Source organism: Sminthopsis crassicaudata, chromosome 4 (genome assembly GCF_048593235.1).
Source record: "Sminthopsis crassicaudata isolate SCR6 chromosome 4, ASM4859323v1, whole genome shotgun sequence".
In the NCBI taxonomy this organism is placed as follows: Eukaryota; Metazoa; Chordata; class Mammalia; order Dasyuromorphia; family Dasyuridae; genus Sminthopsis; species Sminthopsis crassicaudata.
The window spans coordinates 427177552-427192757 of record NC_133620.1 but is presented as its reverse complement, the minus strand read 5'-3'; the positions used below and the strand labels follow the sequence as shown (position 1 = coordinate 427192757).

At 59.3% G+C, this 15206-nt stretch overlaps 1 protein-coding gene across 4 annotated transcripts in view; it reads right to left on the bottom strand.

Annotated features, from left to right (window-relative positions):
* Positions 1-1300: 1300 nt before the first annotated feature.
* The window catches only part of CELSR2 (cadherin EGF LAG seven-pass G-type receptor 2), a 45084-nt gene continuing 31178 nt past the window's right edge, over positions 1301-15206 (bottom strand). For 2 of the 4 annotated variants that reach the window (XM_074262886.1, XM_074262890.1), the window contains 27 exons: positions 15074-15199; positions 14549-14715; positions 14031-14327; positions 13773-13947; positions 13505-13646; positions 12630-12750; positions 12176-12359; positions 11819-11920; positions 10823-10917; positions 10206-10415; positions 9571-9754; positions 9184-9327; positions 8839-9019; positions 8376-8543; positions 7938-8064; positions 7601-7801; positions 6738-6912; positions 6180-6292; positions 5955-6034; positions 5723-5849; positions 5439-5561; positions 4656-4783; positions 4336-4424; positions 4021-4203; positions 3738-3875; positions 3364-3601; positions 1301-3103 (listed from right to left, as the gene is read on the bottom strand). In XM_074262886.1, the coding sequence (XP_074118987.1) occupies positions 3076-3103; positions 3364-3601; positions 3738-3875; positions 4021-4203; positions 4336-4424; positions 4656-4783; positions 5439-5561; positions 5723-5849; positions 5955-6034; positions 6180-6292; positions 6738-6912; positions 7601-7801; positions 7938-8064; positions 8376-8543; positions 8839-9019; positions 9184-9327; positions 9571-9754; positions 10206-10415; positions 10823-10917; positions 11819-11920; positions 12176-12359; positions 12630-12750; positions 13505-13646; positions 13773-13947; positions 14031-14327; positions 14549-14715; positions 15074-15199 (4046 nt within the window). In that variant the 3' untranslated portion in view covers positions 1301-3075. The remainder of the gene's footprint in view (positions 3104-3363; positions 3602-3737; positions 3876-4020; positions 4204-4335; positions 4425-4655; positions 4784-5438; positions 5562-5722; positions 5850-5954; positions 6035-6179; positions 6293-6737; positions 6913-7600; positions 7802-7937; positions 8065-8375; positions 8544-8838; positions 9020-9183; positions 9328-9570; positions 9755-10205; positions 10416-10822; positions 10918-11818; positions 11921-12175; positions 12360-12629; positions 12751-13504; positions 13647-13772; positions 13948-14030; positions 14328-14548; positions 14716-15073; positions 15200-15206) is intronic. The other 2 variants (XM_074262887.1, XM_074262889.1) reach the window with 2 other exon arrangements.

Below are 15206 nucleotides of genomic sequence, written 5' to 3'. Positions count from 1 at the left end.
CTCTGCTCTACAGGACATCCCCTCTTGATGCGACTGGTACACGGTTCGTGGGCATCATAGTGCTCACCGGCTTCTGGGATCCTGGACAGATAACTTCACCCACTTCCCCGGGGCTGTTTCTGGTTAAAATGAAGCTCCGGCACTCGGCACTTGCCCATGCAGGTGCAACCCCAAAGGCCACCTTGGTCTCTGGGGAACCCGCCGCCCTAACCCCACAATGGGGGGGTGCTCCTAGTTACTTAGCTGAGGAAACGCCACGCTTGGATCTCCCCGAGGAGAGGTCCCGGGCAGCCTGGGAGCCCTCAGGGCAGACGCCCTCATCTTCCAGAACTTACAGAAGAGAGAACTGCCATCCAGCGGGTGCCGTGCCGAACCACTCCCTGCACCGGGAGCCGTCCAGGACAGGGTTTCCATTAGTCCTACTTTCCTTAGGGCGGGGGAGAACTTTCCCAACCCACCAGCACTCAGGGGTAGAAGCCAGCACTGCGTGTGCTCTTCGACCATCCCCTAGGGACCACCCGGTCCCAGAGTGCTCCGGGCAGTGTGGAGGGGCCCGCTGCTGAGCGCTCCACTGTCACCCCCTTCCTCCCCCCATTTTCTCTGACTCTCACACATCTGGTGAGCACACTTCTGCCGGAGAATTCAGAATTGGACCAGGGGTCTTGAGGCGCTAGAGCCCCCACCTACTGACCCCAACATTTTACAGAGGAGGAAATGGAAGCTCAAGATGGAGTGTGGGAATCTGAGATGGGGCTGTGGTGCCGACTCCACGGCCAGTGTCCTCTGAGGGGATGACGGGAAAAACTTGGTGAGATGGAAGGTCCTAAGATTTTTTTTATTATTTTAAGCTAGAAGACCCCATTCCTTCAACTTAGAAGAAAAGTTGCATGGCACAGAGGGACCCGTATGGGACAGAGGCAGGACCCAAACCAGGCCCTCCTAAGGCAGATCCTGGGCTCTCTCCTGAAAGACTCTGCATTTACTCCAATCCCCTCCTCTTACAGACAAGGAATCCAAGGAACAACAGATTCCCCCCAGCAGCTCCCCGAGTCACCCTTCCCAACCATGGCCCGGTCCTGGGTAGAGACCCGACAATACCGCCACGGGACCCACACAAGGTCACAAGGTCCTCTTGTCCTAGGCTATGACGCTAAGTGGTGAGCAGGACCCAAAAAAAGGGCAGTGAACGGGATGACAGGAGGCAGCTGTCGGGGGGCTGGGCCACCCCAAGACCTGCCTGAGCCTTCTCTGTCCACATAACTGCCCGGCCTTCCAGAATAAAGAGACAAATGGGTCGAGCTGGCAGTGCTCAAACCTGCACAGAACTAGTTTATTCAGTAGTGGGAGAAGGCCAAACAAACAAAAAAATCTATAAATATTTACAGTAGCAATCAAACTGTACAATCCAACAATTAGTAACAGGTTATGAGTCCAGCATCTTTGTGGGTTTGTTTTTTAAGTCTTCAAGTAGTAAAAGCAGTTACAGTTTTACCCTCTGCAGGAAGTGGAAGAGGAGGAGAGGAGTGGGGAAGAGATGGGCAATCCAAGGCTGCAGGAAGAGCCATGAATGAACCTAACTTTGCAGAGAAGAAATGTCAAGTTTACCAATCTGGAGCCCTTCTTCCTAGACCACCTGCCTCCAGGAGGATAATCAGTGACATCAGAATTTGGTCCACATGCTTAGGATAAAATGACTCAAGTGAATGGCAGCTGGCAAGATGGAGGGAGTTGGGAGGGTCTAAAACCAGCTTCTCCCTTAAGCAGGGAGCCTGAGCCGGAAGCAAGCAGACCAGAGGCTCTGGCTCCCAAGCCAGAAGATCACAGAGACACTAAATCCATGACATCGATGGCATCCACAACATCCTCTGGGGCCAGACACAGTCCCATCCCAACATAAAAGGCAAATAAATTAAAAATAATATATATTATCTCTCTCTTCAGAAGGAGTGGGGGAGGGGAGAGGAAGGAGGGAGGGGAGGATGAGGAAGGAAGAGGAGACTACTTCCTGGGACTTTGAAGAAAGAGGCAATTCCAAGAGATTAGAAATCGGAAACCACCTCAGAGGCCACAGCAGGGGCCGGCAAATGAGATGAATAACCACGTTACCCGCCCCCCCCCCAACCTAAGACCTCTCCTCATCCCCTGGGCTGGCCCCAGCCACTTGAGGCCTTGAGCTTTTCTATCCATCTCCAGAGCAAAGGCAAGCAATGTAAACGACCCCTCCCCAGCATGGTTTGGGCAAAAACGAAAAAAAAAAAAAAAAAAAAAAAAGCACTTTTGGGTCAGCAAACTGAGCAAAAATCTTGGTTCTTGAGCACTGCCAGAGGCCTAGAGAAAAGGAAAGGGGGCACCATCCCCAACTAGAGGTCAGGGACTCCTGGGTCCTTTCCCCTTTACATTTGTTCATGCAGCATTGGGGGGCGGGGAGGCTGGTCCTTCTACCGCCCCTCCTGCCCCCAGACAGAGGTCTTCACTTCTTGAGGGGAGTGTCATTGTCCCCTCTCCCCCAAACTGGAGCCTAGCTTGTCCAGCTTGTCCCCTGTAGGAAGTGTGTGGCTTTGTCCTTTTTCTTTTGGTGATGGCAGAAGGGGGGCAGGAAATTCCCAGCCCCCCCAGAACCTTCCCTTCCTCCCAGAGGCACAGCAGATGGGAAACTGCGGGAGGCGCGGGAGGATCCTGGGAGGTCCCATCCTCTAGTGGGTGGAGGAGAGTCAGTTTTCATTGTATAAAAAATTCATCCCTGAAGACACAAGAGCAGATATCCTTCCACTTTTTTTTTTCTTTCTTTTTTTCCTCTTTTCTGAAAAAGTGTTTCCTTGGAAGTGCGGCCCCAGGGTTCCAAAGTGCATTGGGGCCAAAGGGTGATGGCAGGGGGTGAATGGCACAAGATGGGCTGGGGGAGCGGGCATTCCTCCCGGCAATGCCCACAGGCTCCTCAGATGGATGTCTCGTCACTGCTGTGGGGCGGGAAGAGGGAAGTTTGGGGGGTGGGCAGGGGAAGAGGGGGAAAAAGCACAAGACATGGTATGGGGGCGTGAGAAGGGAGCCTCAGGCGTGGGGGCCGTGGGCCCAGGGTTAATGCAGGAAGTTAAAGAAGAGAAATCTGGAGAAGCAGGAAAGGAAAAGTGACAGAAAGGCAGAGAGCAGGTTAGTGTCAGAGCAGAAGAGACAGAAGCTTCCAACCAGAGAAGGAAAACAGGGAAGAAACCCCAGCCCTCGGCCTTTCCCGCCTAAGTCTGTCTCCCCGGCCTCCCCTGGCCCAGATATCTCCCTCCTTCCCCCTTCAGAGCACCCTGGGCACCTGAGCCCCTGCCCCTGCCCCGGGAACGGCCGCCAAGGGCACCACCCAGGCCATTTACTCACTCCGAGCCCGACGAGTCCTCATCCACCGTGCCCGCCTTGATGCTCATGGCGATGGGGGTGACCCCGTTCAGCTGCTCCTGCAACGTCTGTCGGGGAGGGGGCCGTGGGGGGAGGGGGCCGGCCCGGCTGCTCTCACTGGCCGAGGAGCCTCGTGAAGAGCCGGTGCCTGGCTCTAGGGGCAGCCGCAGGAGGTTGCTTTTCTCGCTGATGGTGGGCAGACACTTCTTCTTGAGGATGCCTGGGAGGGAAGGGAGTTGTGGTGGTCAGTGCCCGGCACCGGGGGCAGAGACTCAGGAGAGCATGATCAGAACCAGACCTTCCGCCTCCTTCCCACAGCCCCTTGTACAGGAGGGCCTCCCTGGGGCAGGGCTCACCTTTGTGGGGCTGCACAGCGGGTCCAGGCAGGGGGCCCAGGGGGCTGTCCCGACATAAGGCCTCACCGTTCTCCTCCTTGGAGGCTGTTCCAAGCTCACTAGGCCAAGGGGCTTTACCAGGCCCCGGGCCACTATCAGCTAGAGGAGGGAAAGCAGGTCAGGTCTCAAGGGCCCCCACGCTGCAGACTGTACGCTCTCCCTAGAGAGGGTCAGTGTGGTGGAGGGGCTATGTCTCCCCTTCCCCAGGAAACTGGCTCCCACCCACTTCCAAATGCCCGTCCACCTTTGGGGGTGCTATGCAATGGCAATCGTTCAGCACCGGGTCCCAGCAAGCTGTCCCAGCCTGGCTCCCCAGGGAAAGCGCCATCTTCCTCTTCCTCCTCGCTGTCCGACGAGTGGGTGGATGCATAGGAACCACTCTGGTCGTCCTCCAGGGACAGGTCACTGTCTGAGTCTGTATCAGGCCCTGGAGGGACCGGGAGAGGGATCAGAGAGCTCCCTCTTATCTCTGCTCACTGTGCAGATGCCGGAGCTAAGCGGCCACACAGGATGCCAGACGGTCCCCACTCTGCCCACCAGAGGGCATTCAGGAGCTCACCATGCTGCTGGTCCTGAGCTTCCAGGAACAGGACTCCTGGGTCCCCCAAAGCAGCCGGCCCTTGGCCAGTGTTCAGACTTGATTCTTCCCTGCAGGGAGACAAGTGCCCACGAGGGTGAGGATCCACATCTCTACAGCGGCCGGCTCACTTTCTCTCTCTGTGCCTTTGCCAAGTATCGCAATCCCAGGCCTCTCCCACCACCCAACAAGACTGGGCCTCCCTTTCTTGCTTTCACCAGCCAGCTGAGTTGTTGGGCCAGCGGGGTCTCAAGGGGGGGCCCTCACCTTGGGGAGGTCCATCTCCTGTCCAAGGGCCTCACCTGAGCAGGAAGGGGATGTAGCTGGGCTGACTCTTGCCTGAGCGGCTGGCACTGTGCAGGGAACCGGCCGAGTCTCCGTAGGGCTGGTAGAGCCGTCCGTCTACGTAAGGACTGGGGCAGTTGTAGGACTGAGGACGGAGACAAAGGTGAGCAGTAATAGCCAGGGAGCTTCCCCCAGAATTCTCTGCCACGTTTCTCAAAGGGCAGGCCCAATATATTTTCCTGTTTGTTATAACACAACCCCTATCCTCAATAGTGGGCACCTGGCAGTAAAAAATCGAAGACAGACATTTCTGACAAATCATCCCTCTTCAAACCCTTATGGAATCTGACACGCCGCGCTGGAGATTTCTCCAAAGGCCTCGACATTTCAAGCACTTGCTGCTTTTTGTAAGAAAAAACTTTCGAGGGCTGACTATCTCATCATCTCCATCCTTGTCTCCCCCCAAAACCCCTGTAGTTCCCTCTAGAACCACAAGTCAAACGTTCCTAGCTGCTTGCACCCAAATACTTCTTTATCCCTGATACAAACACTGTCCCATTCTGCCTCGGGAAGAGCAAGGATTTGGGAAGTGAAATCCAGCCGGGTGAACATTTCCTCAACATCCACTCCCTGCGCCCCATGCAAGGGCCCGTGCTGGGCACTGAGGACTCGGCTGACTCTCAGGAGCTCACACTGGACAAGCAGGAGGCCCCAGCTGCCCTGGCTCTAGGGCCCTCATCTCCAAGGTTCTGCCCCCCACCCCTGCTCGGTCCCCTTTCCTCCCTGCCTGGCCCTCTCACCGAGGTTAGAGTAGATTTGGTAGTGAGGGCAGGGTCAGGGTTGGGCTTGTGACTACAGGCGAATTTCAGGGCTTTTCGGACCTCCTTGCTGAGCACTACATAGGAGAGGAAGATGAAGGGGCCCTGGAAGGAGAGGGGGGTCCAGGAGTTAGGCAGACCCAGATACCCCCTCAGGACCACCAAGCCTTTGCTCCCCCTGCCCCTCCACAGCCCCCACTCTCGCCAGCATCCTGGTGCCTTCGGTCCCTTTGGGATCCCGTGCCCACCCCAGCCAGGGCTGGTACCTGGACACAATTGCAGGCAGCAAAGAGATGGTGAAAGAGGAGAGCGTCACTGTTGACAGAAAGCAGGGCTAGCAGCCACGTGGCACTGAGCAGCAGCAGCACAGCGAAGGCCGAGCGCAAGCCTGAACTGAGGAGAGATGGGGCACTGCCCCGTGAGCTCAGGGAGGGCCCGGACCCCGTGGCACCCTCACATGCTGCTCTCTCCCCTACCCCCGCCGCTGCCCACACTCACACGGTGCCCTTCTTCTCAAACCCCTGGCGCTGGGCAGCGCAAGAGGCACGGGCTGCCAGAAGGTACAGGAAGACGCTCATCTGAGGGTGGGAGAGAAGGTATGTCAGCAGCCAGGAGAGGGGAGAGGAACCCCCCCTGCCCCGGTCTCAGCCTGGCATCTGCCTCCAGTGAGGAGCCCGAATCTCCTCTCACCAGTGAGAAGCTGCCCACCCTCCCAGCTCTCACCGAGACAGCAAAGGCCACCGGGCCGGCAAAGCTCCAGATGAGGGTGTCGTAAATGGAGAGCCAGCAGAAGTCAGGGTTCCCATAGCCCTCAGGGTCCAGGCCCACCGCCAAGCCTGTGGAAAAAAAGAGGGAATAGTCATGGACTGGGGCCTGAAAAAACATCAGGGACGATAACAAGAATGATTACAGCTAAAGCTTATCCGGTGCTCACCGGGTGCTAGGCCTGGGCTATGAGCTTTTATCTCACTTGATCTTCTCAATGACCCTGACAGGTGGGTGTTATCATTATCATTCCCATTTTACGGTACAGAAAACTGAGGCAGACTGGTGTGAAGTCACTTGCCCAGGGTCATACCATGAGAAATTATCCAAGGCTGGATTTGAACTCCTGCCTCTAGGCTCAATCCCAAGTGCCTCACAGAGAGCTGGCGGATCCCCAGACCATTCCCCAAGGTGGCCCCTTTCATGCCAGAGCTCTGGTTACCAGGGGCTGCCCCACCCCGTGTAGCTGGGTAAACCTGGCACCCCCACGGGCACTACCACGAAGGAGGGGGGCACCTGTGATGAAGGCGGGCACTCCCCAGCCCAGCATGTAGTAGAAGCGCATGGGGCCACTGTTGACGTCTCGAACCTCAGTGAGGGCGCGGTACAGGTGCAGCGCCTCCAGCAGGGCCCAGGAGAACGCGCACAGGTACAGAAAGTGCAGCAGGATGGCGATGACAGTGCAGGCAAACTGTGAGGGTGGGACACACAGGGCCACTCAGCCCCTGGCCAGGGCCCAGCCGCCCCTCCCTGAAGCCGGACTATCAGTGGGGACAGGAAGGGTTTTATTTATCTTGGGATAATTCTCTGCGTTTCCTTTTACACACCTGGTCCTGAAAAGGCTCTATCACCCACCCACAGAACCAGGGCAGAGCCTCTGGGGGCCCAGATGAGGAGGGTGCAGGGTATGGGCATCAGAGGAAATATAGGAGCTGGGGGAGGGGGGAGAAAGTGCAGGCCTGCCAGGGCAAGTGTGTGTGTGCAAGTGCATCTGTGTATATGCATGTGAGTGTGCATGCACATGTCCAAACCACCTGTGTGTTCTTGTGTGTATGTCTGCATGTGTGTGCCATCGGTGTGTACATGAGTATCTGTACACATACATGCATGCACACCTGTGTACAATGCATCTGTCCATGTCTGTGTGCACACATGTGTCTGTATGCACGTGTGCCCGAGTGTGTTATGCGTGTACGTTACGCATGTGCCTAGGTGCATACAAGCAGATGATGTTAAGGGGGCTATAAGGAGTCATGGGGAAGGGTCGGAGAATCTAGAGGGAGAACCGTCTCAGATGGGAGGGAGGGAGGCAAGGGCACCAGGAGAGCAGCAGTGTTGGCCAGGGGAAGAGGAGGCAGAAAAGGCTGGACGATGCTCACCGGCAGGTCAGCCTGATTGATGCCCAGCAGGAAGACCAGCTGGGCCAGGCCGAGGGCAGCCACCAGGTTCCTACGGATGCCATGCTGGTTAGAGCGCAGGGCCCGCAGGGAGGCGAGGAAGAGGAAGGTGAGTAGCAGGGCAGCCAAGGTCACACCCAGGGCTGCGTAAGTCACTGTCTTCAGGGGCAGGATCTCCCCATTCTGCAGGGCCAGGGAAGACAGGTCAAGGCTTCAGGAGGCCACTGGGCAGTCACTCCTCTCAGCCCTGGTGCTTCCGCCCCATGCTACCCCTAATCCTGGACGGGCCCCTCGTCCCAGTCCCCCAGCCCCCTCCCACCTCCCGGCGAGATACATCCATGAGCACCGCGAAGCTGGTCATGTGGTTACACTGGCAACTGACGTGGCTCTCGTTCCTGAAGACCACCTCACAGCCCCGGGCTGACCAGCCACCTGTCCCGCTCACCCTGGAGGAAGGGAAGGGAAGCAGGCAGTCAGCAGGGGTGGGGCCACCAAGGCCCTGAGAGGGGCTGGGGGCTGGTGAACAGTCTCTGGAGCTCTCCTTGCTCCCACACTCAGTTTCCTGCAGCCCCAAGGTGGAGGTTGTTTTCTGACAGGGCACAGGGCAGGAAGATGGAGGGGAACAGGAAAAGGGGTCTTGCTCAATGGGGGGGCCGCCCTCCAGGAGCCCAAGAGACCACAGAAAGATGGGGCAAGAGGCAGAGCAGGGGAGCGTCCCGGCCCCGGGCTGTGCTAGCTGCCATTCGGCCCAGCTCACAGAATCGAGTGATTCCAGAAGACACAGATGGGTTTGGAACGCTCCTCTGTCTCCAGAAGCCGGAACTGCACCGTGACGGGCTTGTCCAGGGCCCGTGGCAGCTGATCCTCGTCGTCATGGACACTGATGCTCACCACTGGCGTGTTGATGACAGGCCGTTTGGGGACTCTAGTGGGGAGGAAGGAGACGGCCCCCAGGGTCATGGATGTGCACGTGGGCACCTGCACCACACCCTGCTGCTCCGCTCTTTTGCACACACTATCCCAGTGCACGTGCCCCTCACACACTCTCTGCTGGAGGATCAGGTACCACGCCGTACAAACACAGCTGTAAAGTGTGGTCTAAACACCAGCTACACTTCCTGACCCAACTATGAGGGAGCCCCCCTGCCTGGCTCCTCCCCCTCCCCGGCTCCCCTCCATCAGAAGAAGAGGACAGGGCAGCGGGCACGTGCTGAGCTCACCGCAGGCTGCGCTTGTCAGGGTCGTAGTTGTGAGGCAGCAGCCCGGCCAGGGTGCGGTAGATGATGACGCTGGCCACCGCCTGGCCCTGGCTCAGCTCCGGGTGTCTCCTCTGCCGCCGACCCAGCTCCTCTTGCTCCCGGGCCTCGCCTGGCACCACAGGCACGCCTGGGGGCTGATGGTCTGAGGTGCACAACAGGAGACTTTGAGCTCCAAGGCTCCCCCTCCCTTCCCCTAAGACCCTCCCCAGCATGCCCCCCCCCCCCCGTATGGCCTGCACAGGTCCTTTCCCTTGAACTCAGATCCTTGTCTTCCCCCTCCGAGGAGCTCAGCCCCACCACACTAACCTTGACTCTCTGTTGCCTTAAAAACAGACTCAGGGAGGATGACCGTTGTCTCAAGGTCAGGGGGCCGCTCCCCCCGAAGTGCCTCATAGTGGGGCAGCTTGGCCCCAGCAAAGTTGCCCTTGTCCAGGCGCACCACCGAGATGACTGGGGGAGGGAACGATGTGACAGTCAGATCCTTTCAGCCTTAAGGGGTGACCAGAAGCCCAAGGACTCTTTTCCGCCAAAGCATGGATGGAAGGACTCCGGTCCCTGCACTGACCAGTGCACCCTTTTCACCTGCCCTGCCCGGGCTCTGCCAACCCAGCTGCAATTCCTGATTGCTAACAGGCCAGCCTCCGTCTCCCCACGGCCTCCCCCAGCCCGTGCCCCGCAGGAGCCCGCCCTGACCGATATTGGGTGTGATGATGGTGAAAGGGCTCAGATAGGTGTGGCGCATGTTCTGGGCGAGAGCGCTGGCATAGGCCTCGTAATGGTGCAGCAGCCAGGCGGTGCCTCCCTCCGTCTGCTGAATCAGCTCCCAGTGACGCTTGTTGCCAACATCTAGCAGGGCGCTGCCAACTCTCAGCAGATTCTGTGTGAGGAACAGAAGGGGGCAGCGTCAGGCCCCGGAGGCCCAGCCCTCCTCACCCACCTCCGGGATGGAAGCAGGCAAAGGAAGGCCCCTGTCAGACATCTCCCCTCCTCTGTCCCCAAGCTTGAGCCTGGCCTAGCTGGTGAGAGAGATTCCCCCCACCTGTCTATGATGCACCTTCTCTCCCTTCCCCCAACCCAAGGCCATCTCCTCCAGGAAGTCCAACCCACTGTCCACCATGAGCCCCCATCCCCTTTCTTCTTCACTTCTGCTTGCTCTGACCACACCATGAGCTTTCTAGAAGGAAAGTTCTGCGTCCTGCTCCCAGTGCTGCATGCCCGAGAGGGGCATCTTCCTGGGAAGAGCCTCCCCTCCCTTCAGAACTGCCCACCCGTCTGGCTGCTCCCTGCTCCCCCTGCTCCTGGTCAGAGGGCTCCACTCACGCCCCCACCTCTGTGAAGTGCACATCCTGGGTGGCGGCCAGCCCAAAGCCCCGCTGGACACTCTCATGGGCCAGCAGCTTCGTGGCCAGCTGGTAGGCCACCTTGACATCACTGCCAAAGTAGCCCGCGGTGTGCTGAGTGGCGTTTCGGAGCAGCACTGCCAGCCTCTGGGAGCGCCCAGCATCCAAGCCCGACTCATTCCTCTGCAGCCGCTCGGCCTGGGGACACAGACGGGGAGGAAACCAGAGGGAGGAGAGCGTGAGGAGACGGGGAATCTGATGACCGGCACCCAGTGAGAAAGCAGCTAACCCAGGGCTCACGGGGCCAGGTGAGGCAGGTGCTGCTCGGACTATTTTTTCAGGTGAGGAAATGAAGTCAGGGGTTAAAGACCTTGTCTGGAACCACAGGGCACCTGAGGAGAGAACGGTGATCTCCCCTCTCCCTGTGACGTAATACAGTGCAGGGCAATGGGCGGCAATCAGGAGTTAGCGGTGCCATACGGCATTCCAGCCAGATCACCTCCTGCCCATCGGACTGGCAAAGTGGAGGAAAAAGGGAATGACTAGTGCTGGAGGAGACCTTGCCCTCTCCAAGCAGGGGGAACGCCGGAAGCAGCACTACTTACAAAGCCCTTCAGCTCCGAGAAGGTGATCGAGGTGCAGTTGAAGAGGTCAGGGGGCAGCCATCCTCGATGCTCATCGCAGTGCCGCACTGCAGTCCCTGGGGGGACAGACGGGAATGAGGAAGGAGACCCCTGGGTGCTCCTGTTCTTGGGTATTCCCAGCTCCCGTGGAATCATGTGGGGATCCAAGCTCTTGTCCCTCCTCCCATATCAGAATAACTGCCCTTTAAACATCTGCCTCAGAGGCTCTGTAGGGAGTGTGCAGGGGATGGCCTTGGATTCCGATTCTGCCCTGGACACTTAGAAGCTGGAGGAGACTGCTGGGCCAGTTGGGCAACTCCAAGGGCTTCTCCTCGGTCTGCCTAGGGAGCCTCCGTCCTGGAAGTTCCTCCCCCAAGGAGGCACATGCTCCTCATCCAGCCTCCAGTCTACCTCTAGGGCGTCCGCAGCAGGGCCTGGCCTGTGACTTCTCCCCAGGCGGGCAGGCACCCTCACCCTCCTGTCAGAGAGCTGCCTACAGCACTCGGCTGTCAATGGACTGGCAAGAGAGGCAGGGCAGGACTGGCGCCTTCTGGCTCTGAGGCTGCTTCTTCATCCAATCATCCTGCAAGGTCCCCCCCACCCCGGACCCCTCCCACAGCCTTTCCTCAGCTCAAACCCAGGACCAGCCTGCACTGCCCGTGCCCTCGGTTTCCTTCATTAGTTACCACAGGCACATCCCAGAGGGAGAAGCAAGGCCAGCCCAATGCTAACTGGGCCACAGCAGCTTGTTGGACCCAAAACCAGGGAGCCAAGGGTGTCTGCAGAGCAGTCATGGGTGCCAGGCCCAGAACATCAGTAGCAGTTCCCCTGAAGCTGCAGGAAGCTGCTGCCCTCAGCTCCCCCAAGGGATGAGGGGAGTGGGAGGGGGTGACCTCTGAATTCAGAGAAGGTCAGAAGGGCTTCTCCCTCCTCAGGATGACCAAGTGCAGATGGCATCCTAAAGTCAGGGAAACCTACCAAAGGAGCCCTTGGGGCACGGTGCTGCGGCAGGCAGCCCAAATCGGGTCCGAGGCCACCAGATGCCAGCTTCGATTGCCCTTGGGCAGCTGTCATAATTCACTGCAGAGGTAAAGACATGGTTATGGGGCTGGGGACGGGGCTACCAGAAGCTGCTCCCCATCCTCTTCCCCAGAACGTGGGTCAGAGACAAACCAAAATTTCCTGAAGGAAAAGCTGTTTCCTGAGAAGAGGAGAGAGCAGGCAATGGCCTGGGGTCCTCCCAGAAGTCTGGGAGCACATTCATCCAGGCAGTGCTCGTGGCCCACTAACTCTCCTGGGAAGATGGGGCTCCAGCCTGATCTGCTGTATACCTACCTTCACAGCCATTAACTGTCACCTCAGCAAAAGGGTTGTCACAGCGGTCACACTGGCGCCCGATGACGCCTGGTTTGCAAGGGCACTGCCCATCCTCCGGATCACAGACCCGGGACAGAGAACCCGTGGGGTAACAGTCACACAGGAGGCACGCAGGGCTGCCCAGTGGGCGGTAATGATTCTCCTAATGGCAGGCAGCAGAGGAAAGGGGAGGATGAGCGAAGAGCCAGACACAGCCAACTCTCCCCGCTGCCCCCTCCCCCAGGACCTCTCAGATATGGAGGGAAGCATGAGGAAGGACAGTCTCACTTGTTTCCTCCCCACCCCCACTCCCGCCTCACATCCCTCTCATCCCAGGTCTCCTCCGTGGCCCCCAGGCAACAGCGAGTGGGTAGTGAGTGGTCCCTGGCAGGGGGAGGGGGTTGGCCCCAACAGGCCGGCCAGTGCTAGTGACCTTGCAGCGGCATTCCCCGCTGGTCTTGTTACAGTCGGGGTCGAAGCCTTGGCTGACATCGCAGTTGCAGGGACCGCACATAGGATGTCCCCACCAGCCTCGAGGGCACGGCTGGTCAATCCTGCCGAGAAAAGCCACGAACAGACGTGAATGTTCCCCACTTACAGCGGCACGGCGTGGTGGGACAGGACTGGCACAGGAGCCAGCCGGCCTGGGCCCTCCCTTGTGCGGCCTGAGTAGAGCCCCTTTCCCACTTGGGCCTCCTCCCCTCAGAGCCCCCCCCCCCCCCCCCCCCCCCGGCTCTAAACCCATAATTCCACAACACAATGATCGCAGATGAACCACCCAGCAAGAGGAGTGGAGGCCTCCTCCCCTGCCCAGCTGACACTGCCTTCGAGCTGCAGCTCCCCCACAGCCCCCTTGCATCTCAGACTCTCCCCGCCTGCGGCCACTCCCTAGTTCAGACTCGGGGAACCGTTACTCTCAGCCCCATCTCACAGCCGAGCAGACCAAGACCGAGAGCGTTAATTAACACCATGCTGCGTGTTCCCCCGCTGTGCCGTGGGCCGGTCATTCTTGTCTCTGCATCCCCAGCACCGGAGGGCCTGGCACCTTCTGAAGGAACCAAGCCCGGCTTCCCTGGTACCAATGCAGATCTGTCCCTAGTCTGCCCCAGCCATGTCAGAGGCAAGACTGGCACAAGACCCTCCTCTCTGCCCACTGTGTCACGCAGACCCTGCCTTCCACGCAGACTTCTGCGCCTTCTGGCCCACGCCATGCTCAGCAAGAAAGTCTTTCTAGACCATTCCGGCCTCCATGAAGTCTCCCGATAGCCTGGGTACAAACCCCACCCCTGGCGACCCTCGGCCACACACCTGGTCTCACAGTAGGGCCCAAAGTAGTTGTGGGGACACTCGCAGGTGTAGCCATGAGGGGCACTGGGTTTGCGGGTACACACGGACTGGTGCTCGCAGGGGTTCAGGGTGCAGACGTTGGCACAGCTATCGCCGTAGTAACCTGAGGTGGCAGACTGAGCCATCAGGCCTCCGCCCACCTGCTCTCTCCCCCGGTGTCCCTCCCTCTCTCCCCAGTGCCCTGTCCCCCGAGGTGAGTGACCCCCGGCCCTCCAGCCCTGCCCAGTACCGGGGTCGCAGCTGCAGGAATAGCTGTCCCAGTCATCGCTGCAGTAGCTGTTAGTGGGGCAGGGGTTGGAGTCACAAGGATCGGGGAGGCTGCAGCCCTGCTCGACGTTGGCCCGCTCTGCCCTGCTGGGGTCAAGGCTGCTGGCCCCATCGGCCGCCTCACCCACTCGCACGCCCTGCGGGGAGAGGAGGTGGTCACTGCCTGCGGGAGAGGGGAGCCGAGGCCGGCCAGGGGCAGGAGGGGCCTCTTCTCGCTCACCTGCAGGCAGCCCCGGAAGCCCTGGGCCACGCTCCCGCCAGCTCCTGCTGCCCCGCCCACGGTCACGTTGGTGAGGTGCAGTCCGTGCAGCCGGGGACCCAGGTTGCCTTCCACCTGCTGCTGCCCATAGTCGAAGGACAGGACGGCGTGACCAGGCTCTCGGGCACCTCCGCTGACTCCAAGCACGAGCTGCACGTGGTGCCAGTCCCCGTCGTTGGCCCTGCCTGGCTCCAGGCGCAGAGAGGAGGTCTGGACGCCGGTGCCCTCCACACTCAGCATCACATGACCCTCTCTCATCTGGGCAGTGGAGGAGATAAAATGGCTTTTATGCCCGGCCCCTGCTCAGTGCGGCTGCCAGGGCCCTGGGGGTCCGGTGTTACCGTACATGTGCCCAGCAGATGGCGCTGCTGCCCACCCCAAAGCCCAATCCCTTCCCTGATCACTATAAGGCCTTTACCTCAAGATCCATGCCCTCTCCTCTATCCCTACCCATTCCCAACCCCAGCCTTAGTGCCCACCTCGAGGGTGATGGTACTGTGCCCCCTGGTGATCCCCTGCAGCAGGATGCCATCTGCCTGGCGGGTACGGAACATGAGGCTGAGGTGCCAGGACTGGGTGATGGGAAGTGCCAAGCCATGCCAGGCCATCAGGCTCCTACCCAGGAAGCGCTGAGGATTCGCCATTTCTGGAGATGTCAAGGAAACGGGAAAAGAGATGGAGAATTTGTGGAAGAAATAGTTAAAGCAATCTTCTGGGGAGGATTCTAGGGCACAGCTGTCCTGGGGGGCAGACCTCTGCCCTGCCCACTCTCCCCCAGGCCCAGCCCCACAATACTCTTCCCACCACACCCTTGGAGCCAAGCTCAGACCCGCAGTTTGACTGGGCCCATTGTCTCCTCTGCTGCCCACCCCGGGGCAGCTTCGCCCAGGCAGGCTCTTCCACCCACAGACAGATTTGCTCCTTCTCCAAGACATCCGGTCTCCTGAGCCTGGAGAAGGATCAGAAGGTCAGAGTGAGCCAAACCTGCGCCGTGCTCAACTTACCCTGGGCACAGCTCTTGCCACCATAGCCCAGGGGGCACTCGCAGCTGAACGTATCCCACTGGTTGACGCAGGTGCCCCCATTCTGGCAGGTGTTGCTGTCACATACGTTCTTCTTGGCCGGGCACCCTGGCAG